Source organism: Engystomops pustulosus, chromosome 6, assembly GCF_040894005.1.
Source record: "Engystomops pustulosus chromosome 6, aEngPut4.maternal, whole genome shotgun sequence".
NCBI lineage: Eukaryota > Metazoa > Chordata > Amphibia > Anura > Leptodactylidae > Engystomops > Engystomops pustulosus.
Window position 1 is genome coordinate 136,052,677 of NC_092416.1, and position 22,867 is coordinate 136,075,543.

The 22,867-nt window shown below is 44.1% G+C and overlaps 1 protein-coding gene and 1 long non-coding RNA gene across 3 annotated transcripts in view; one reads left to right on the top strand and one right to left on the bottom strand.

The window, feature by feature from the left end:
• Window positions 1–16,698, top strand: part of FMNL1 (formin like 1) — a 54,259-nt gene extending 37,561 nt beyond the window's left edge. For both annotated transcript variants that reach the window (XM_072111204.1, XM_072111203.1), the window contains exons 23-26: window positions 11,397–11,498; window positions 12,157–12,243; window positions 15,499–15,619; window positions 16,163–16,698. In XM_072111204.1, the coding sequence (XP_071967305.1) occupies window positions 11,397–11,498; window positions 12,157–12,243; window positions 15,499–15,619; window positions 16,163–16,263 (411 nt within the window). In that variant the 3' untranslated portion in view covers window positions 16,264–16,698. The remainder of the gene's footprint in view (window positions 1–11,396; window positions 11,499–12,156; window positions 12,244–15,498; window positions 15,620–16,162) is intronic.
• Window positions 1–22,459, bottom strand: part of LOC140064375 (uncharacterized) — a 32,233-nt gene extending 9,774 nt beyond the window's left edge. The window contains exon 1 of the long non-coding RNA XR_011847759.1: window positions 22,158–22,459. This is a non-coding gene — a long non-coding RNA (uncharacterized lncRNA). The remainder of the gene's footprint in view (window positions 1–22,157) is intronic.
• Between the last annotated feature and the right edge of the window lie 408 nt (window positions 22,460–22,867).

The window sequence follows — 22,867 nt, forward strand, 5'->3', positions numbered from 1 at the left end:
CCTATTTTACCAAAAACAAGGAGTGCCAAGTTTTTCTTTACCTATCCTATGGATAGGGCCTAACTTGTTTTTTGGGGAAAACCCCTTTAAACTCTCATGAAAAAGAAATGCACCTACCAAGAGACCTGACTTTAAAAAAAAAAACTTTCCATTAATTTTACAGTATGACAGGTTTTTTTTTTTGTAGGCAAAGTTGCGGTGTTTAACTGTGTAGTACACTTATCTCACTGATTTACTTTTAAAAACTGTTTCCCGAGGTAATAAAAAATAACAGAAATTTTAATATTGACTTTTTGCAATTTAAATATGATACTATTCACATTGTTGCTTAAAAGCATAATGAAGTCCATGTGACAATGGCAAATATAATTTTTTTTTTTTTTTTACAGTAAAAAAAGTTTTTTTCATTTTTTTTGTGCATTGTTGCTTTTCAAGACCTCAAGACCACAATTTTTAGAATATATTCATGAATTTTAAAAATATTTTTCACAGTAAACTGCCGGCAGACTTGGGGGCTTCCATGTCATAACACTTACCCCCCTCACATTCACATTTGTGGGGTGCAAAATCTATACAGAGGGTCCCCCTTCCCTCCAATACACGTTAGATGCCATGATCAATTCTTCCCCTTGTAAAGACCTGTGTTTCATTAGGGTACATTCATACAGCCTCATGCCCGCCTGGCCGCAGCCGGGTGCGCAAACAACTGTGTGCTGGGGAGAAGGAGGAGGTGACCCCTCCGTCCTCCATAGAAAAAAGTGTAGCACGGCCGCAGACACAGGGAAAGATAGAGCATGCTCTATCTTTTCCTTGTGTGCAGTACGGATCGGCACCGTACCGTCACTGGGCCGACACTGCCGTCTATGGGGATGGCGTATATGCGATGAGTACATACTTAAAGGGGTATTCCCACAAAGACAATATTTATAAATATACTCAGGATAACAAATTAACCCATTGGGGTAGATTTATCAAGCTGTCAGAAAAGTCAGAATATTTCTAGTTGCCCATGGCAACCAATTACAGCTCAGCTTTTATTTTACCAGTGCTCATGAATATTTTAAAGGGGAGCTGTGATTGGTTGCCATGGGCAACTAGAAATATTCTGACTTTCAGACAGCTTGATAAATCTACCCCATTCTCTGTTATTAATAAAAAATACAGCATTTCACAGTTATACAGTGCCTCGCGAAAGTATTTGACCCCCTTGAACTTTTCTACCTTTTGCCACATCTCAGGCTTCAAACAAAGATATGAAATTTTTAAAATTTTTCGGGTGAAGAATCAACAAGTGGGCCACAATTATGAAGTGGGATGAAAATAATAAACTTAAAAGTGGGGGGTGCAATATTATTCGGTCCCCTTAAGTTAATACCAGCTGTGTAGGCAAATAATATTACCCAAGGGGCTGTCCTTTTTCAATTACTTGCCTTAGTGAGCTTCGAAAATTAGCATCTTGCAATAGTAGACTCTTAAAATATATGTAATACACACAACAAACACACAAAAAGCGATGGTGGTTAGTTACTAATACAGTCAGCCATCCCAATAGACATGTAAGTAGAGATGAGCGAGCACTAAAATGCTCGGGTACTCGTTATTCGAGACGAACTTTTCCCGATGCTCGAGTGCTCGTTTCGAGTAACGAGCCCCATTGAAGTCAATGGGAGACTCGAGCATTTTTCAAGGGGACCAAGGCTCTGCACAGGGAAGCTTGGCCAAACACCTGGGAACCTCAGAAAAGGATGGAAACACCACGGAAATGGACAGGAAACAGCAGGGGCAGCATGCATGGATGCCTCTGAGGCTGCTTAATCGCACCATTATGCCAAAATTATGGGCAACAGCATGGCCATGACAGAGTGACCGAATGAGGCTAGATAGCATCTAAAACATCCAATAATTGACCCTGACACTATAGGGGATGGCATGCAGAGGCAGCGGCAGCAGCGGCAGGCTAGAGAGTGTCATGGCAACATACCCTAAATGGACTCAGGCTTCAAACCAATGGGTGGCAGAGAGGAACCAAAGGAGGTGAGCAAGAAGCGCTCAAATAATATCGGTACATGATAAAAGTTTGCCAGTATATTTTGTGGATTACACAGCAGGGTGGCGACAAAGTTAACATGGAAGCCATGAAAACAATCCAAAATTCTGCCTGACACAGCTCGTTTGATAAGGGGAACATGTATGGAGGCAGTGAACTAGTAGTAGATTAAAGGTGCTGCAGTTAAAACTATGTTAGTTGGACCTTGGCATGGAGCTGGCGCTCCGCTGCCAGGCAAGCTTTCGCCAATCCAAGCCCCTGTCTCTAGGCTACTCCCCAAACAGCACTTCTAAGAACCTTTTGTATAAGATCAAGTGTAGTAGCGTTCTTATAAGTTTGGGATATGGAGGGTGAGGGGAATGTAAACAGATGCGCAAGAAGCGCTGAAATAATATCGGTAAATGATAAAAGTTTGCCAGTATATTTTGTGGATTACACAGCAGGGTGGCGACAAAGTTAACAAGTTTGATGTGGAATGCCCTGTAATAGCTCTTGGGCGGTGTGCCTTTTATCGCCTAGGCTCAGCAGTTTGAGCACCGCCTGCTGTCGCTTAGCGACGGCACTGCTGCTGTGCCTAGAGCTACCGACTGATGGCGCCATGCCCACGGATGGTAATTCGGAGGAGGAGGAGGAGGTGGAGGAGGGGTGGGAGGAGGAAGAGGTATAGTAGGCCTTTTTTAGACCTGGACCGAGGTAGGCCCCGCAATCCTCTGCGTCGGCAGTATATGACCAGCCCCAGGGTCAGACTCGGTCCCAGCCTGCACCAAGTTAAGTGTAGTAGCGTTCTTATAAGTTTGGGATATGGCGGGTGAAGGGAATGTAAACAGATGCGCAAGAAGCGCATGATGCGCATGGAGCTGGCGCTCCGCTGCCAGGCGAGCTTTCGCCAATCCAAGCCCCTGTCTCTAGGCTACTCCCCAAACAGCACTTCTAAGAACCTTTTGTATAAGATCAAGTGTAGTAGCGTTCTTATAAGTTTGGGATATGGCGGTGAGGGGAATGTAAACAGATGCGCAAGAAGCGCATGATGCGCATGGAGCTGGCGCTCCGCTGCCAGGCGAGCTTTCGCCAATCCAAGCCCCTGTCTCTAGGCTACTCCCCAAACAGCACTTCTAAGAACCTTTTGTATAAGATCAAGTGTAGTAGCGTTCTTATAAGTTTGGGATATGGCGGTGAGGGGAATGTAAACAGATGCGCAAGAAGCGCATGATGCGCATGGAGCTGGCGCTCCGCTGCCAGGCGAGCTTTCGCCAATCCAAGCCCCTGTCTCTAGGCTACTCCCCAAACAGCACTTCTAAGAACCTTTTGTATAAGATCAAGTGTAGTAGCGTTCTTATAAGTTTGGGATATGGCGGGTGAGGGGAATGTAAACAGATGCGCAAGAAGCGCATGATGCGCATGGAGCTGGCGCTCCGCTGCCAGGCGAGCTTTCGCCAATCCAAGCCCCTGTCTCTAGGCTACTCCCCAAACAGCACTTCTAAGAACCTTTTGTATAAGATCAAGTGTAGTAGCGTTCTTATAAGTTTAGGATATGGCGGGTGAGGGGAATGTAAACAGATGCGCAAGAAGCGCATGATGCGCATGGAGCTGGCGCTCCGCTGCCAGGCGAGCTTTCGCCAATCCAAGCCCCTGTCTCTAGGCTACTCCCCAAACAGCACTTCTAAGAACCTTTTGTATAAGATCAAGTGTAGTAGCGTTCTTATAAGTTTAGGATATGGCGGGTGAGGGGAATGTAAACAGATGCGCAAGAAGCGCTGAAATAATATCCGTAAATGGTAAAAGTTTGCCAGTGTATTTTGTGGATAACACAGCAGGGTGGCGACAAGGTTAACAACTTTGATGTGGAATCCATGAAAACAACCCAAATTTCGGCCTGACACACCTCGTTTGATAAAGGGACGATGTATGGAGGCAGCTATATAAACGACTTTTGGAGGTAGCAATGGAGACAACGTGTGGAGGCTGCTATGGAGACAATTCAATTTGGATAGTGCCTGTATGTGGCAGTCCAAAAAAGTTTTCAAACCAGAGGAGCAGGTAGGTGGCCCTCCAGAAAAATGGAATAGATTGAGTGCCTGTATGTGGCAGTCCAAAAAAGTTTTCAAACCAGAGGAGCAGGTAGGTGGCCCTCCAGAAAAATGGAATAGATTGAGTGCCTGTATGTGGCAGTCCAAAAAAGTTTTCAAACCAGAGGAGCAGGTAGGTGACCCTCCAGAAAAATGGAATAGATTGAGTGCCTGTATGTGGCAGTCCAAAAAATTGTTTAAAACAGAGGACCGGGTCGGTGGCCCTCCAGAAAAATTAAATGCATAAAGTACTATAGGTAGAGCCAGTGGGCCCTGTCAAAAAATAGCCAGTTTCCTCTGCTTTACTGTACAAAGAGCAGGAGAAGGAGGAAAATGAGGAGGAGGAGGAGGAGTGGATAAATTATTCAGGTTGAGCTTCCTTCACCTGCTGGAGATTGGAAATTAGGAGAAATCCATGCTTTATTCATCTTGATAAGCATCAGCCTGTCAGCGCTGTCAGTCGACAGGCGTGTACGCTTATCGGTGATGATGCCACCAGCTGCACTGAAAACCCGCTCGGACAAGACGCTAGCGGCAGGGCAGGCAAGAACCTCCAAGGCGTACAGCGCCAGTTCGTGCCACATGTCCAGCTTTGAAACCCAGTAGTTGTAGGGAGCTGTGTGATCATTTAGGACGATGGTATGGTCAGCTACGTACTCCCTCACCATCTTTCTGTAAAGATCAGCCCTACTCTGCCGAGACTGGGGACAGGTGACAGTGTCTTGCTGGGGTGACATAAAGCTGGCAAAAGCCTTGTAAAGCGTACCCTTGCCAGTGCTGGACAAGCTGCCTGCTCGCCTACTCTCCCTCGCTACTTGTCCCGCAGCACTACGCACTCTGCCGCTAGCGCTGTCAGAAGGGAAATACTGTTTCAGCTTGAGCACCAGGGCCTGCTGGTATTCATGCATTCTCACACTCCTTTCCTCTCCAGGGATGAGAGTGGAAAGATTTTGCTTGTACCGTGGGTCCAGGAGAGTGAACACCCAGTAATCGGTGCTGGAATAAATTCTTTGAACGCGAGGGTCACGGGATAGGCAGCCTAGCATGAAATCTGCCATATGCGCCAGAGTACCAACGCGTAAGAATTCGCTCCCCTCACTGGCCTGACTGTCCATTTCCTCCTCCTCCAACTCCTCCAATTCCTCTTCTTCTGCCCATACACGCTCAACAGTGAAGGACTCAACAATGGTCCCCTCTTGTGTCTCGCCAACATTCTCCTCCTCTTCCTCCTCCACCTCCACCTCCTCCGATATGCGCTGAGAAACAGACCTAAGGGTGCTTTGGCTATCAACAAGGGAATCTTCTTCCCCCGTCTCTTGTGAGGAGCGCAAAGCTTCCAACTTCATGCTGACCAGAGAGTTTTTCAACAGGCCAAGCAGCGGGATGGTGAGGCTGATGATGGCGGCACCGCCACTGACCATCTGTGTTGACTCCTCAAAGTTACTCAGCACCTGACAGATATCAAACATCCACGTCCACTCCTCATTGTAGACTTGAGGAAGCTGACTGACCTGACTACCAGTTCTGGTGGAAGTTGACATCTGGCAGTCTACAATCGCTCGGCGCTGCTGGTAAACTCTGGATAACATGGTCAGTGTTGAATTCCACCTCGTGGGCACGTCGCACAACAGTCGGTGAGCGGGCAGTTGGAGGCGGCGCTGCGCTGCCCTGAGAGTGGCAGCATCTGTGCTGGACTTCCTGAAATGCGCACAGATGCGGCGCACCTTCGTGAGCAAATCAGACAGATTGGGGTATGTCTTGAGGAAACGCTGAACTATCAGATTTAACACATGGGCCAGGCATGGCACATGTGTCAGTCTGCCGAGTTGCAGAGCCGCCACCAGGTTACGGCCGTTGTCACACACAACCATGCCTGGCTTCAGGTTCAGCGGTGCCAGCCACAGATCAGTCTGCGCCGTGATGCCCTGTAATAGTTCTTGGGCGGTGTGCCTTTTATCGCCTAGGCTCAGCAGTTTGAGCACCGCCTGCTGTCGCTTAGCGACGGCACTGCTGCTGTGCCTAGAGCTACCGACTGATGGCGCCATGCCCACGGATGGTCGTTCGGAGGAGGAGGTGGATGAGGGGTGGGAGGAGGAGGAGGCATAGTAGGCCTCAAACACCTGGACCGAGGTAGGCCCCGCAATCCTCGGCGTCGGCAGTATATGACCAGCCGCAGGGTCACACTCGGTCCCAGCCTCCACCAAGTTAACCCAATGTGCCATCAGAGATATATAGTGGCCCTGCCCGGCAGCACTCGTCCACGTGTCCGTGGTCAGGTGGACCTTGTCAGAAACGGCGTTGGTCAGGGCACGGATTATGTTGTCTGACACGTGCTGGTGCAGGGCTGGGACGGCACATCGGGAAAAGTAGTGGCGGCTGGGGACCGAATACCGAGGGGCGGCCCCCGTCATGAGGCTGCGAAAGGCCTCGGTCTCTACTAGCCTATAGGGCAGCATCTCCAGGCTTAGCAATCTGGAGATGTGCACATTAAGGGCTTGGGCGTGCGGGTGGGTTGCACTATATTTGCGTTTCCGCTCCAGCGTCTGGGGTATGGAGAGCTGAACGCTGGTGGATGCTGTGGAGGATCGTGGAGGCGACGATGGGGTTTTTGTGGCAGGGTCCTGGGCAGGGGGCTGACTATCAGCTGACACAGGGGAAGGAGCAGTGGTGTGCACGGCCGGAGGTGAACGCGCTTGTTGCCACTGAGTGGGGTGTTTAGCATTCATATGCCTGCGCATACTGGTGGTAGTTAAGCTAGTAGTGGTGGAACCCCTGCTGATCCTGGTTTGGCAAATGTGGCACACCACAGTCCGTCGGTCATCCGGTGTTTCCTTAAAGAACCTCCAGACTTCTGAAAATCTAGCCCTCGCCGCAGGAGCCCTTGCCACGGGAGCTTCACTAGTTGACACATTTGGCGCTGATGCACCAGCTCTGGCCCTGCCTCTCCGTCTGGCCCCACCACTGCCTCTTCCAACCTGTTCTGGTCGAGGACTCTCCTCCGTCTCAGAAGCACTGTGTTCACCCGGCCTCTCAACCCAGCTTGGGTCTGTCACCTCATCATCCTCCGATCCCTCAGTCTGCTCCCCCCTCGGACTTCCTGCCCTGACAACAACTTCCCCACTGTCTGACAACCGTGTCTCCTCATCGTCGGACACCTCTTTACACACTTCTTCCAGTACGTCAACAAGGTCATCATCACCCACAGACTGCGACTGGTGGAAAACCTGGGCATCGGAAAATTGCTCATCAGCAACCGGACAAGTGGTTTGTGACTGTGGGAATGGTCCAGAAAACAGTTCCTCAGAGTATGCCGGTTCAAATGGCAAATTTTGCTGGGAGGGGGCAGACTGGGGGGGAGGAGGCTGAGGTGCAGGAGCTGGAGGAGTGCCGATTTCGGTGACATGGGTGGACTGCGTGGAAGACTGACTGGTGGACAAATTGCTCGAAGCATTGTCGGCAATCCACGACATCACCTGTTCGCACTGTTCTGGCCTCAACAGTGCTCTACCACGATTCCCAGTAACTTCAGACATGAACCTAGGGAGTGTAGCTCTGCGGCGTTCCCCTGCTCCCTCATAAGCAGGTGGTGTCTCACCCCGCCCAGGACCACGGCCTCTGACCCCTGCAGTAGTTGGACGCCCACGTCCCCGCCCTCGTCCTCTACCCCTAGTCCTCGGGTTAAACATTTTGAAAATGAGAGTTATAACTTCAATTTTTTTTTTAACTTTTTTTTTTTTTTTGTTTTTTTTTGTGTTTTTTAGTTTTTAAAAACCAAACGATGCTATCCTATTGCTATGGCTATTTTATAGCCAAGTATGAAAGCACACTGCTATGCCAGATGAGATGACGCTGAGTTATGAAAAAAATAAACGTAAAATAAAAAAGGAAATGGCAGACTGTGCCTAATTGAAATACAACCCCGGGCCCTAATAAATTTTCCCACTTCGGTCTTTGCGATGGATATGTGCGTCACTAAAACACAGTGGTCGCAAGTCTGACTCCAAATTGCTCACAATTTACTAGTAGATGCACTGCAACAACTACAGCCACCAGCAGATCAACCAGAAATCAAATATATATAACGCTACTGTAGGCGTAATTAAGCCGTTTGTATTCTCCTATGGCTATTTTCTAGCCAAGTATTACAGCACACTACTATGCCAGATGAGATGACGCTGAGTTATGAAAAAAATAAACGTAAAATAAAAAAGGAAATGGCAGACTGTGCCTAATTGAAATACAACCCCGGGCCCTAATAAATTTTCCCACTTCGGTCTTTGCGATGGATATGTGCGTCACTAAAACACAGTGGTCGCAAGTCTGACTCCAAATTGCTCACAATTTACTAGTAGATGCACTGCAACAACTACAGCCACCAGCAGATCAACCAGAAATCAAATATATATAACGCTACTGTAGGCGTAATTAAGCCGTTTGTATTCTCCTATGGCTATTTTCTAGCCAAGTATTACAGCACACTGCTATGCCAGATGAGATGACGCTGAGTTATGAAAAAAATAAACGTAAAATAAAAAAGGAAATGGCAGACTGTGCCTAATTGAAATACAACCCCGGGCCCTAATAAATTTTCCCACTTCGGTCTTTGCGATGGATATGTGCGTCACTAAAACACAGTGGTCGCAAGTCTGACTCCAAATTGCTCACAATTTACTAGTAGATGCACTGCAACAACTACAGCCACCAGCAGATCAACCAGAAATCAAATATATATAACGCTACTGTAGGCGTAATTAAGCCGTTTGTATTCTCCTATGGCTATTTTCTAGCCAAGTATTACAGCACACTACTATGCCAGATGAGATGACGCTGAGTTATGAAAAAAATAAACGTAAAATAAAAAAGGAAATGGCAGACTGTGCCTAATTGAAATACAACCCCGGGCCCTAATAAATTTTCCCACTTCGGTCTTTGCGATGGATATGTGCGTCACTAAAACACAGTGGTCGCAAGTCTGACTCCAAATTGCTCACAATTTACTAGTAGATGCACTGCAACAACTACAGCCACCAGCAGATCAACCAGAAATCAAATATATATAACGCTACTGTAGGCGTAATTAAGCCGTTTGTATTCTCCTATGGCTATTTTCTAGCCAAGTATTACAGCACACTACTATGCCAGATGAGATGACGCTGAGTTATGAAAAAAATAAACGTAAAATAAAAAAGGAAATGGCAGACTGTGCCTAATTGAAATACAACCCCGGGCCCTAATAAATTTTCCCACTTCGGTCTTTGCGATGGATATGTGCGTCACTAAAACACAGTGGTCGCAAGTCTGACTCCAAATTGCTCACAATTTACTAGTAGATGCACTGCAACAACTACAGCCACCAGCAGATCAACCAGAAATCAAATATATATAACGCTACTGTAGGCGTAATTAAGCCGTTTGTATTCTCCTATGGCTATTTTCTAGCCAAGTATTACAGCACACTACTATGCCAGATGAGATGACGCTGAGTTATGAAAAAAATAAACGTAAAATAAAAAAGGAAATGGCAGACTGTGCCTAATTGAAATACAACCCCGGGCCCTAATAAATTTTCCCACTTCGGTCTTTGCGATGGATATGTGCGTCACTAAAACACAGTGGTCGCAAGTCTGACTCCAAATTGCTCACAATTTACTAGTAGATGCACTGCAACAACTACAGCCACCAGCAGATCAACCAGAAAACAAATATATATAACGCTACTGTAGGCGTAATTAAGCCGTTTGTATTCTCCTATGGCTATTTTCTAGCCAAGTATTACAGCACACTACTATGCCAGATGAGATGACACTGAGTTATTAAAACAATAAACGTAAAATAAAAAGAAACTGGCAGACTGTGCCTAATTCTACTCAAACCCCTAATAAATTTTCCCACTTTGGTGTTTGAGGTGGATATGTGTGTCACTAAGAGCTAAACACAACGGTAGCAAGTCCCCCTGCTAATTCCTCACAATATGGTACTAGCTGCAAATAAAAAAAAAATAAAATTATAACGTTATTGTAGCCCTAAGAAGGGCTGTTGGGTTCTTTTAGAATCACTCCTGCCTAACAGTAAGCTAATAGAACACCCTAACGCTTTCCCTGACCAGCAGCAGCTCTCTCCCTAGCGGCATCCAGACAGAGAATGATCCGAGCAGCGCGGGCAGCGGCTAGTCTATCCCAGGGTCACCTGATCTGGCCAGCCAACCACTGCTATCTACGTGTAAGGGTACCACGTCATGCTGGGTGGAGTGCAGAGTCTCCTGGCTTGTGATTGGCTCTGTTTCTGGCCGCCAAAAAGCAAAACGGCGGGAGCTGCCATTTTCTCGAGCGGGCGAAATACTCGTCCGAGCAACGAGCAGTTACGAGTACACTAATGCTCGATCGAGCATCAAGCTCGGACGAGTATGTTCGCTCATCTCTACATGTAAGCGAATCTTAAGAGAGCACAGTGTGTATATATATATATATATATATATATATATACATACAGGAACCAAACAGTATCATTGCCCCTTTTTTTGGAGGCAATGATACTGTTTGGTTCCTGTGTGTATATATATATATATATATATGCAAGAATAGAAGGACGGATGGCACTCACCAAAGGTAGAAAAGTCTTCTTTATTGATTCAGGATAAAATACAGGGAGGCACGCAGTGCCGCTATGCCGACGGGCCGTTTAGCGCCGTTCGGCGCTTTCTCCAGGCAGTTTTGCATCTATTTGGACTGTTGTACCTTTTCGGATAAGAGCACCACTCCGGTGGAGTCAATGCCTTCACACCCCCTGTCCACTTCATCGTGCTGCCTTGTTTTGTATTAGGTGTCGGCTGTGCCCACACACTTCCTCTACTATCGTTCTATATATATATATATACAGTATATATACACACTGTGCTCTCTTAAGATTCGCTTACATGTCTATTGGGACGACTGACTGTATTATTAACTAACCACCATCGCTTTTTGTGTGTTTGTTGTGTGTTTTACGTGATGATTTTAAAATTTTTTGTCTTTTTGATTACCATGTGGATATAAAGATTAAAGGTTTTTTATTGTATTGGCTATTTGGCTGTGACTTCTATATTGTAGTCTTATATACTGTTATTGGTATTCATTTTGTAGATAGTATAGGGACTGGTTATTTGCTACTCTATTGTAGTGGTTATCTCTATTGGTATTCATTCTTAAAATATATGTGTAATATGCAATACAAAAATGGATTTACCGCAACATTCTTCACCTTTACTATTCAGTGTCCTTATTTAATCATCGTTTTGGTTTCAGGAAGCATATGAGACAGTTGTGGGGTATTTTGGCGAGAACAGCAAGACCACGGCTCCATCTGCTTTTTTCCCCATATTTGTGCGCTTTGGAAGAGCTTTTAAGGTAAGAATATTTTCTGTCTTGAAAACATTTGTAATATTATCTTGTCTATGGACCATGTCTGGTATTACAGCTCAGCTCTGATCAAGAAAATAGGGCAGAGCAGTGATACCGCATCCAGCCTACGGCCCAAAGTATTGGTGTTTAGTTTTGTAAAAATCCAGATAGTGATGCCAGATATTTGGGAAGTAGCTTTGTTGTATCTCTTTTGCTCCACTTTGAGCACATGTATCGTTTTGGCTTTGTCCGTCAGTTTTTTTTTCTTGGCTTTTCTGCAGGTCAGATGTATATTGCCAGTTTTTCTTTATTGATATATGAGGCATTCGACTTTTAGTGAATTTGCAACTTTTTAAAACAAAAGTCTCCAAAAGTCACAATCAGTTCTAATTACGCCTGGTCAGGGGCAGCCATAGACGTGCACCAAAAGTTGAGACTTTGTCACGTCTGGATTCTGTTAATGACTCAGGGAACACTAAGGAAAACGAGACAATGGCGAACTCTGAAAGAAGACGTTTTTAGGTGCAAAAAAAAGTAGCAAATAAGCACAAGCACCATGAAAAGTCTTAAAAATTAAAGAAAAAGGCAAGCCAAATGTTTGATACATGTGTCTCACTATCTCATGATAGCATATTTAATTTTCTAAATTTCTTTTTTTTATTAGAAAGCTGAACAGGATCTGGAGATGTGGAAGAAGGAGGAAGCAGCAGCCGCTGAAGAGAAGCCGCCATCTCTAGAAAAACCATCCCTGGTGTGTATTTCAATAGGTTCTAGATTAATCACTATATGTCACACTCATAAAGACTGTGGTCAGAGTGGCATACTTCCAATGAATGTATGCAGTCTATATACCTCCAACCTGTAGCTCTACATCCTTTATGTGACTACAACAAGCAGGTTATGAGCAGGGACATAACTAGGAGAGGCTGGGCAGACTTCTGCATCGGGCTACACTTCCCCTGTATAAAAAAAAGTCTTAACAATAACACACATTTATGCACTTTTACAAATATAAATACATGCATACGGTTATACGTACACATTTATACTATGTAGGGTTTGGGGGTAACTTAGCATCAAAGGTAGAAGCTTCGGGACCTTACAGGCGACTTTTGTGGTGCTGAGCACCAAAAACAATAACGTAGGAGCTTGTAGCAATCCAAAAGCTTTAAAACATTTACAGGAACAAAAATAACAAACAGCTTAGCCTCTACATACGGCACTACCTCACTTCTTGAACCCTAGCTCCCTTCTAGGTTCAAGGAACACTGCTGGGGTTCCTCCTCAGCGCTCTGGCTCTCAGTGAGCTCAAACAAATAATGCCCTTACTGAATTCCAGTCCTCTTGGGACAAACCACCTGTCTGTCTCCAACTGGTCCAAAGTCCTCCTGCTGACTGCAGGACACACAGCACTGGCTTGCTGTGAGCTCTGCCTCTGGAGTTGGCCAGGGATGGGAGTGGTCAAGGTCCTTTTCAACCTTGGTTGTGGTTCGCTCTCCAGAGCCTCCTAGGTTCACACTCTTACAACTCTTACATACAGTATATACGCATTGTATATATACTGTACAGACCAAATGTTTGGACAATCTTCTCATTCAGATTTTTCTATATTTTCCTGTCTATAACATTTTTAGATTCACACTAAAGGCATCAAAAATATGAATTAACACATGTGGAATGATATACTTAAAAAAGTGTGAAACAACTGAAAATATGACTTATATTCTAGGTTCTTCAAAGTAGCCATCTTTTGGTTTGATTACTGCTTTGCACACTCTCTGCATTCTGTGATGATCTTCAAGAGGTAGTCACCAAAAAAGGTTTTCAAGTTTAATAAGTGGGATTTCTTGCCTTATACATGGGGTTGGGACCATAAATTGTGCAGAAGTCAGATAGATACACAGCGTATAGTCCTACTGAATAGACCGTTAGAACTTGTAACAAGTGGCCATTACTCTAAGAAATAAAGATCAGTCACTGCAAAAAATTGGGAAAACTTTGAAAGTATCCCCAAGTGTAGTTATAAAAACCATTAAGCACTACAAGGAAAAAGCTCACTTAAGGACCCCCCAGGAAAGGAAAACCAAGAGTCACCTCTGAGTCACCAGCTTCAGAAATCGCAGGTTAACAGCAGCTCAGATTAGAGACCAGGTCACAGCCACACAGAGGTCTAGCAGCAGACACATCTCTACAACAACTATTAAGAGGAGACTGTGTGCAGCAGCCTTCATGGTAAAATAGCTGCTAGGAAACCACTGCTAAGGACAGGCAACAAGCACAAGAAAACACAAGGAATGGACATTAGACCAGTGGAAATCTTTGCCTTTGTCTGAAGAGTCCAAACTTGAGATCTATGATTCTAACCACAGTATCTTTGTGCGATGCAGAAAAGGTGAACAAATGGACTCTACATGCTGGTTCCAACCTTGAAGCATGGAGGAGGAGGTGTGATAATGTTTGGGGGGGGGGCTTTGCTGGTGACACTGTTGGGGATTTATTCAAAATTAAAGGTATACTGAACCAGCATGGTTACCACAGCATCTTGCAGTGGCATGCTATTCCATCAGGTTTGCGTTTAGTTGGACCATCATTTATTTTTCAACAGGACAATGACCCAAATCACACCTCCAGGGCTATTTGTCCAAGAAGGACAGTGATGGGGTGCTATGCCACCACAATCACCAGACCTAAACCCAATCGAGATGCTTAGGGATTTCTGGTGACTACCTCTTGAAGCACACCAAGAGTGTGCAAAGCAGTAATCAAAGCAAAAGGTGGCTACTTTGAAGAACCTACAATATAAGACATATTTTCAGTTGTTTCCCACTTTTTTTGTTAAGTATATAATTCCACATGTGTTAATTCATAGTTTTGAGGCCTTGTGTGATTCTACAATTTTTAGAGTCGTGAAAATACAGAAAACTCTTTGAATGAGAAGATGTGTCCAAACTTTTGTTGTGTACTGGTACACACCATATAAACACATACTGCATATAAATATAGCATAAACACCCATACATACTTACAGAATATACAGAATATGGGGGAGACTTAGGCATTAGGTATTAAATCACTGAAATAATCGCAAATTCAAGGCTGCCAGTGGAGTGGAGTTACTCTCGTGCCTGCACTCTTCTTATGCAAAACAATGTAGTTTTTCCTCAGCAGCCACACAGTCCAACAGATACTTCAAGAGGCCCAAGCCTCCTGATGTATCTTCTGGGACACGAGGTAACGTGGCCTTTATCATACGTCGGTGTATAATAAATTCTCCCCATATACACATACAGCATATACACACATACATATTATGTACACACACACATTTATTCACTTGTACACACTTGTACTGTCAGGCAGTCTTCTTTTCCTAGGGTTGTCAAAAGACATAGATCTGACTTTATGCAGCTCAGAAGCTTCTGACCACATGGAGGAAATCAGGGTCAGATTTCTACATGGGGCCACCCTTCCCCTTAAAAAAAAAATTTACATATTTAGGGTGCATTCACATAAACGTGCAGGATCTCATGCAAAAAAATGGAGCTTTACATATACACAACATACCTGACGTTTCATAGGCCTATATCAAGCACTAAAGAATGGCCCATGTGACGATTAGTAATTACAGTAGTTGGATTTTTTGCTTAAAATGCTGGCAGGGTATCTATTTTACTTTTATTTTCAGACTCATAATATGGAGCTTGGTTGTCTGTCATGAATCCAAGGGGAAGACCTCCTGAAGTTGGTGTAGCTGACCTTTTTTGACTTTGGTGCCTTACTATCATGACACCTGCATCCCGAGTTCACCCTGTGAGTGTCTAAAAGTACATTCACAGGGAAAACTTTGGGATGTTAGGGGGTAACATGGGAAAACCCCATTTTATTTAATTAGTACATCTGCCCCAATTTCACCAGCTGATCTTGAAAAGGAATTTTTTATGCCAACACTTTTGTAACAAAAAATATGACTTGCATTCTCCTATGTTATGAATGTTATGCATTGCAGTCTCCTCCAACCAAATCCATGAAACCACAGATCAATCTGATGGCAGAGCTCAACAAGAAGTTGCAGACAAAAGAGCCGCGAGTGTATGAGGAAAACTGGGCTATAGAAGATATTATAACAGGTGAATATATTGGGAGGTTATTATCCAGGCTTTTGAGTGTGGTTCTGTAATACAGCCAGGACCGCCACTAGAAAGTTCGGGGCCCCTGTGTCATCCTCCCCTGTGTACACAGTTAGTTCACTGCACCTGGAAAGGGAGGAGGGTTTGTGACTAAGGGCCTCTTCTTCTCCCTGAGGCCCCCTGAACAAAGTCACACTAAACACCCCCTGTTGGCTGCCCTAAATAGAACATCTGATGGACCAAGGTAAAATTCATTTGAATAGTTACAGTACAGTTATAAAAGTCATACATAACAAAAAGCCAAGAACCTGGGGGGAGATTTATTATGGCTCCCTGTCCCCACCACTTTTCGGGTTTCCTTGACATGCACACCACTATGGACTGCCAGTGGGTGGAATTTTAAGAATGGCGTTCTAAGCGCGTAGATGGTGTGTTACGGGCAGCTGAAGTGTGGTAGAGCGGCCAGTGTGGGCTACATACCATCTAGCTATTTAATAGTTTGGAGCTTTAATCCCGTTTCCACTCTTTTGCCTTTAAAAACAGATCTAAGAAATCAGCCGTACAGAAGAACAGACATTGCCCGAAGAAGTGGGAAGAAGCAAAACAGTGGGTCAGCAGTGACCACCGCAGACATACAAGTATAAGACTTTGGGGGCTTCCTCATTTTGGACAGACGTGCTTGGTGCATTTTTGTACCTTAACTCTTGGAACGTTTTAAACAGCCAAAATGATAATTTAGAAACACTGATCTGATGATATGGAACTTGTTACTTTAAGGATAAGCCAAAGCTAATCTATCAAAGTGGGAAAGGAGTAAGACATCTCTGGAACAAAGGGTTAGAAGAACAGCTGTCGGACACTGGTGCAATAGAGGGGGGTACTGGAGTGTCTGTTCTCTGGAACAGAGGGTTGCAGAAATAGGGAAACAGTTGGATCAATCAAAAAATGAATTGATGTTAATCTGGATTTCTGCACCTCAACCAGACTGTAAGGAAGGTCTGTTGACATATATAAAGCAATGTTTTTAACCAACTGAGAGCAATTTTAATCTTTAGAATAAAGTATTTTAAGATACAGTTTATTATGATCTACTCTATATAGCCAAGAATTGTTAAAGGACACCTGTCATCAGGTCTCTGTAACTAATTCCTTCACTTCTACCTGTTAGAGCAGCTCACAAGGATCCCATCCCAGCCTTTATCTAGTCAATTCATACATTAATCATTATAAAATCATCTTTTCTTTATTATGTAAATTAGGCAGGTCACATGGTCAGAGGCAGTGATGTCACACCTGTTACCCCTCCCCTTCCCTCTCCCTGCTCGTGTCTGTGTGTAATGTATAGTAAAGCATTGCTAGTGTCTGTGCTTTATCTGCTGACATGTTGCATCCTCCCATACACATGTGAGATACAGACATCAGCTACACAAGTACCTGACATGTTCTGCTATAACATGGCTGCCTGGAGCCTGTATCTCTCCTATACACACACAGGCTCTAGGGGCATAGCCGCCAGCACCAGGAAGCACATGGAGGAGACATTACACCATTATACCTCACATCATTATACAGGCTGTCGGTCAATCTGGGGGTGTGGCTGTGCCTCCCACTCATGAATACGCTGGACAGCTTAAATATGCTAATGACTCATTGGACACCTCACAGGTCATTTGCATAAATCTTTAGGACCTCATTGATTAAGTTTACAGGCATGTAGAGGGACAATGAAGGGATAGAGTCAATGCTCTCTAATGGCAGTTTATGAAAATATATTTAGACTAGGGGGTTAATTTGCCTGACGGGTTCCCTTTCAAGGACATCTATCACCAGATCAAGGATTGTAAACAAAGCACACCAACATACTGGTTTGCGCCCCAATGACCAGAAAAAAGTATTTAAAAACACCCCATTAAAAGAAATACACATAAAAAACAACAGACAGTGTGATAATATCTGGACTGGGAGTTATCATATATCAAATCTGTAACAAGGTTCTGGTAACACATCATAAATATCACAGCAGCAATTTCACATTTTAGAGACAGAAGGTTAAATACAGAGTCTAATACTCTAAATCACCCCAAATTATTTTAATCCAACTATGACACAACCATAATACCAACCAGAGGCCATACACAATGTGCCACAGAACCATTTAAAGACCATATACAGGTGGAGATAATTACCAGAAAGGGCTTGTTTTGTTGGGCATTCACACGATGCGTTGCGTAGCTTTGTGCGTTGCGTTTTTGATGCAATCCACTGGCTTTGGCCTTGATTACATGCTAAGGTTACACTGCGTTTTAGCAGATGCAGTGGAAACGCAATGTAACCTTAGCATGTGATCAAGGCTGAAGCCAGTGGAATGCGTCAAAAGACTCATTTTAACATATCCTTTATACCACACACAATGGGGGACATTTACTATGGCGTTTCCGCCAGTTTTGTGGCGCTCTCACCACATGTTCTGCTCTCCTACCTATTTATTAGCTGTCGGGGACAGAAAAAATTACTTTTTCCGTCTGCTCCGACTCTTCTCCGAAAAGGGGCGTGGCTTTGGCGGAGTGGAAACTCAGACAGAATTAATATGTGTCACAGTCATTTTTGGGCGCTGTAAACTGGCGGAAAGTAGACCAAAAGAAAACTGGTCTAGCAGGGACTGTTGGACACATTTCTGGTGCTTGGGACAGAAAATGGGCTCGGGGACAGAAAATGGGCTCGGGGACAGAAATGTCTCTGCACAGCTCTACAATATTAAATGTGTGTCTTCTTACCGAGAGCAGGTCGGTAACAAAGCCAATGCAGACACCGACACTCTAAGTAAATGTCCCCCAATTAGTTTCTTTTAACAAGGTAAATCAGGGTGACTCTTGTTGATGCAAGACACTTATAGCTGAAAACATATGATTTCACTATGTGAAGGTTCATATTATTATATCACCATTTCAAAAATAGACGCTGCAAACAGTAAATAAATGATATACACTCACCGGCCACTTTATTAGGTACACCATGCTAATAACGGGTTGGACCCCCTTTTGCCTTCAGAACTGCCTCAATTCTTCGTGGCATAGATTTAACAAGGTGCTGGAAGCATTCCTCATAGATATTGGTCCATATTGACATGATGGCATCACACAGTTGCCGCAGATTTGTCGGCTGCACATCCATGATGCGAATCTCCCGTTCCACCACATCCCAAAGATGCTCTATTGGATTGAGATCTGGTGACTGTGGAGGCCATTTCAGTCCAGTGACCTCATTGTCATGTTCAAGAAACCAGTCTGAGATGATTCCAGCTTTATGACATGGCGCATTATCCTGCTGAAAGTAGCCATCAGATGTTGGGTACATTGTGGTCATAAAGGGATGGACATGGTCAGAAACAATACTCAGGTAGGCTGTGGCATTGCAACAATGCTCAATTGGTACCAAGGGGCCCAAAGAGTGCCAAGAAAATATTCCCCACACCATGACACCACCACCACCAGCCTGAACCGTTGATACAAGGCAGGATTGATCCATGCTTTCATGTTGTTGATGCCAAATTCTGACCCTACCATCCGAATGTCGCAGCAGAAATCGAGACTCATCAGACCAGGCAACGTTTTTCCAATCTTCTACTGTCCAATTTCGATGAGCTTGTGCAAATTGTAGCCTCAGTTTCCTGTTCTTAGCTGAAAGGAGTGGCACCCGGTGTGGTCTTCTGCTGCTGTAGCCCATCTGCCTCAAAGTTCGACGTACTTTGCGTTCAGAGATGCTCTTCTGCCAACCTTGGTTGTAACGGGTGGCGATTTGAGTCACTGTTGCCTTTCTATCAGCTCAAACCAGTCTGCCCATTCTCCTCTGACCTCTGGCATCAACAAGGCATTTCCGACCACAGAACTGCCGCTCACTGGATGTTTTTTCTTTTTCGGACCATTCTCTGTAAACCCTAGAGATGGTTATGCGTGAAATTCCCAGTAGATCAGCAGTTTCTGAAATACTTAGACCAGCCCTTCTGGCACCAACAACCATGTCACGTTCAAAGGCACTCAAATCACCTTTCTTCCCCATACTGATGCTCGGTTTGAACTGCAGGAGATTGTCTTGACCATGTCTACATGCCTAAATGCACTGAGTTGCCGCCATGTGATTGGCTGATTAGAAATTAAGTGTTAACGAGCAGTTGGACAGGTGTACCTAATAAAGTGGCCGGTGAGTATACAAGAAAGTGTAAAAATATGAAAAAAGTGCTATGAGCCTAAAGTGCATTGTGCAAGGAAAAAAAAACTATTTCTTCTTTTTTTTTTTTTATTCTTCCCTTCCCTTTCCCTTTCTTTCCTTTCCTTTTTAAAGGGATATTGGTCCAATTGTAAGTGACTAATTCTATTATGGTTCACTCCTGTCATGGACTCGGCCCATTAGAGCGAACAAAAAATAAAGTTCTGCAAAAGTGAGACAAACACACACATCAAAACAAACACAGAAATGCACACACATGACAGTGTATAGTGTACACATAAACATCCACTGTAATATAGCGTGTATGCAGCAACAGACAAAACAAATAGATTAGTACTACAGCAAAAGGTCTCATTTAAGTTTAGTATCCTCCATGATAAATTTGATGCAGATTTAATCCAATATGAACCCGTCCGATGAGGTAGAATGGTATAATCTCAGACGTCTTTTTTATCATCACTACTAGAGTCACTCCAACGCCCTTTCTCAGATATAAGCCACCAAAACCTGTAACCTACAAAATGAATACAATATCGCAATTATGGTCCAATCAATAATCACAATATATAATACATCCATGGCACAATCAAAAAAAGGAGGAGTTAATGGAGCCTGGAGCCCCTCAGGCTCATTTGCATCATTTTTAAAGCCCCCTTTTTTCTTACAAGCTAAAAGAACAGCAGACCCTGCCAGAGTGGGCATAAACCAGTATGTCTGTATGTTCGGTTTACAATCCTTGATCTTCTATCTGATGATAGATGTCCTTTAAGTCTGATCTAATTTGTGATGGAGCCGCAGATCACATGATAATCCTCCACTTCTATAAAGGTTAACACATCTGATGGAAGTGTATTATGTATATATAGAACATTGGCCCATATTTGCATATTCTAACTCTGATCCTACAAGGTAATGATTGTAAACAACTAGTGGCTAGAGATTAACAGGTCAAACATTCCCAGTACAAGGTACAGTACATGACAAAATGAAACAGTTCCTTGTAGTGATAGGTTTAAAGGAGAGTGTGCTGCCTGCAATCACCAGCAGGGGACACCATAATGAAGTATTAAGAATAAATCGGCTCAGAGTTTTGTATTTGAATTGGATAAAGCAATGAAAGGGAACCTGTCACCAGGGACCTCATTTTCACTAAAGACAGGTTGCAGAAGTCCATTACAGCTGCAGTGCACATTTGCCTTTCTGCCTTTTCTTAGCATTTGTATCACAATATAATTGTGTGTTTTAACTTACCTTGCACACTGACAGAATACTGTTTTGGGTCCCAGGCTTGTTCTTGTTTTGATGCCTTAAAAAAAAACACATGACTTTTCTATGCTGCTCAATCACTACTCAGCTCTCAGCCCCCACCTTTGTGCTCCTGTACAGCTACTCCCTCCCCCACTGATGTCAGCTCACCAGGCTGTGACCTCTGTCCTTGTGTGAGTAAAGGTGCAGGAGGGACGAGTTGTACACGAGCACAGAGGCGGGGGCTGAGAGCTGAGAAGTGATTGAGCAGCACAGACAAGACAAGCACAAGATTCTTGCAGGGTGCAAGGTAAGTTAAAACACACAATTATATTTCATATGCAAAAATGATTTGTTTCTTTGCACGATCACTCCAGCAGGTTGTATCGAAGGACAGATATCCTCCACCTCTAAGGGACCATATGACTACATTTATGTGAAATTATCTTCATATAATCAAATTAAATGTGAATGTTCGGATGACAATACCCCTTTAAATATGTAACTTGGGGCAGGTAATAATAGTCTCTACTCAATATGCTATACACAAAGAAGCAGAGCCACACAGTATCATAATGGAAAGAGACTATCACACCGTTGTTGCAATCTCACATCCTGCCAGCAGGGCTACAAGTGATGGATTTCTGTTAGCAGTCTAGCATTTTGATGAGTGCACAAGTGAATCAAACTGCAGCATATGTGCTCTGATTCACCAAGCTCCTGATCTTTCCATTTGTCATGAAGATCAAGCCTGCTGTAAATCAGAGAGTGTGCATAATGGCTTATTCACATGATATCACTCGACTATACTTTTTAATGGATCAATCCATGCATGTGTCACTGTATAACAGGAGATATGGCACCTGCAATATACAAACAGCTTGGGAATCATAAATTTCAACACTCCTACTTATCAGTCAGGTCATGTAAAAGACCCTTTAAATTGACTAAACACCCTTCTAGGAAGCAGCTATCTGTATCCTCTGACACTTTTAGGTATAGGCCTTTTGCAGTTCTCTTTAAAGGGAACCTGTCACTAGCCGCACGGCTGTTAAACCCCCAAACATACCTTATAAATGTGTAGTAAATGTTGTCCAGGCATGACCTTATAATGATTGTGTGCCGGCCTCACCCTGAAATAACAACTTATATTCACAGACAGCTAGCAGTCAGCGGGGTGGGGTTCAAGGTAGAGAAGGCAAGCGTTCAACAATCCTCCAGGCAGCTTCGTCATGAAAACTCCTCCTACCTCCTGCCCTGCCTCCCGTGGCCTCCCCATCCTCTCGTTTGAAGTCTTTGACATGCACAGTGCGTTTATTATCTCCTCTCCGGCCCTGCCTGTATCCGGAGGTAGAAATGCTCAATGCGCATGCGACGCCGAAGTGCACAGCCGCCTGTGAATATAAGTTGATATTTCAGCGTGAGGTCGGCAAACAATCATTATAAAGACATGCCTTGACAACATTTACTACACCTTATTAGGTATGTTTGGGGGTTTAACAGTTGTGGCTGGTGACAGGTTCCCTTTAAGCTGCACTTGTAGCTGGACACACAAAGCTTTTATACCACTCACATCTGATGAACTCAATCCTGAATGGGATCTATGTACAGGCGGTCCCCTACTTAAGAACACCTGACTTACAGACGACGCCTAGTTACAAACAGACCTCTGGATGTTGGTAATTTACTTTACTTTAGCCCTAGTCTACAATGATCAGCTGTAACAATTATCAAAGGTGTCTGTAGTTAATCTTTATTGTTAATCCTTGTTCTGACAAC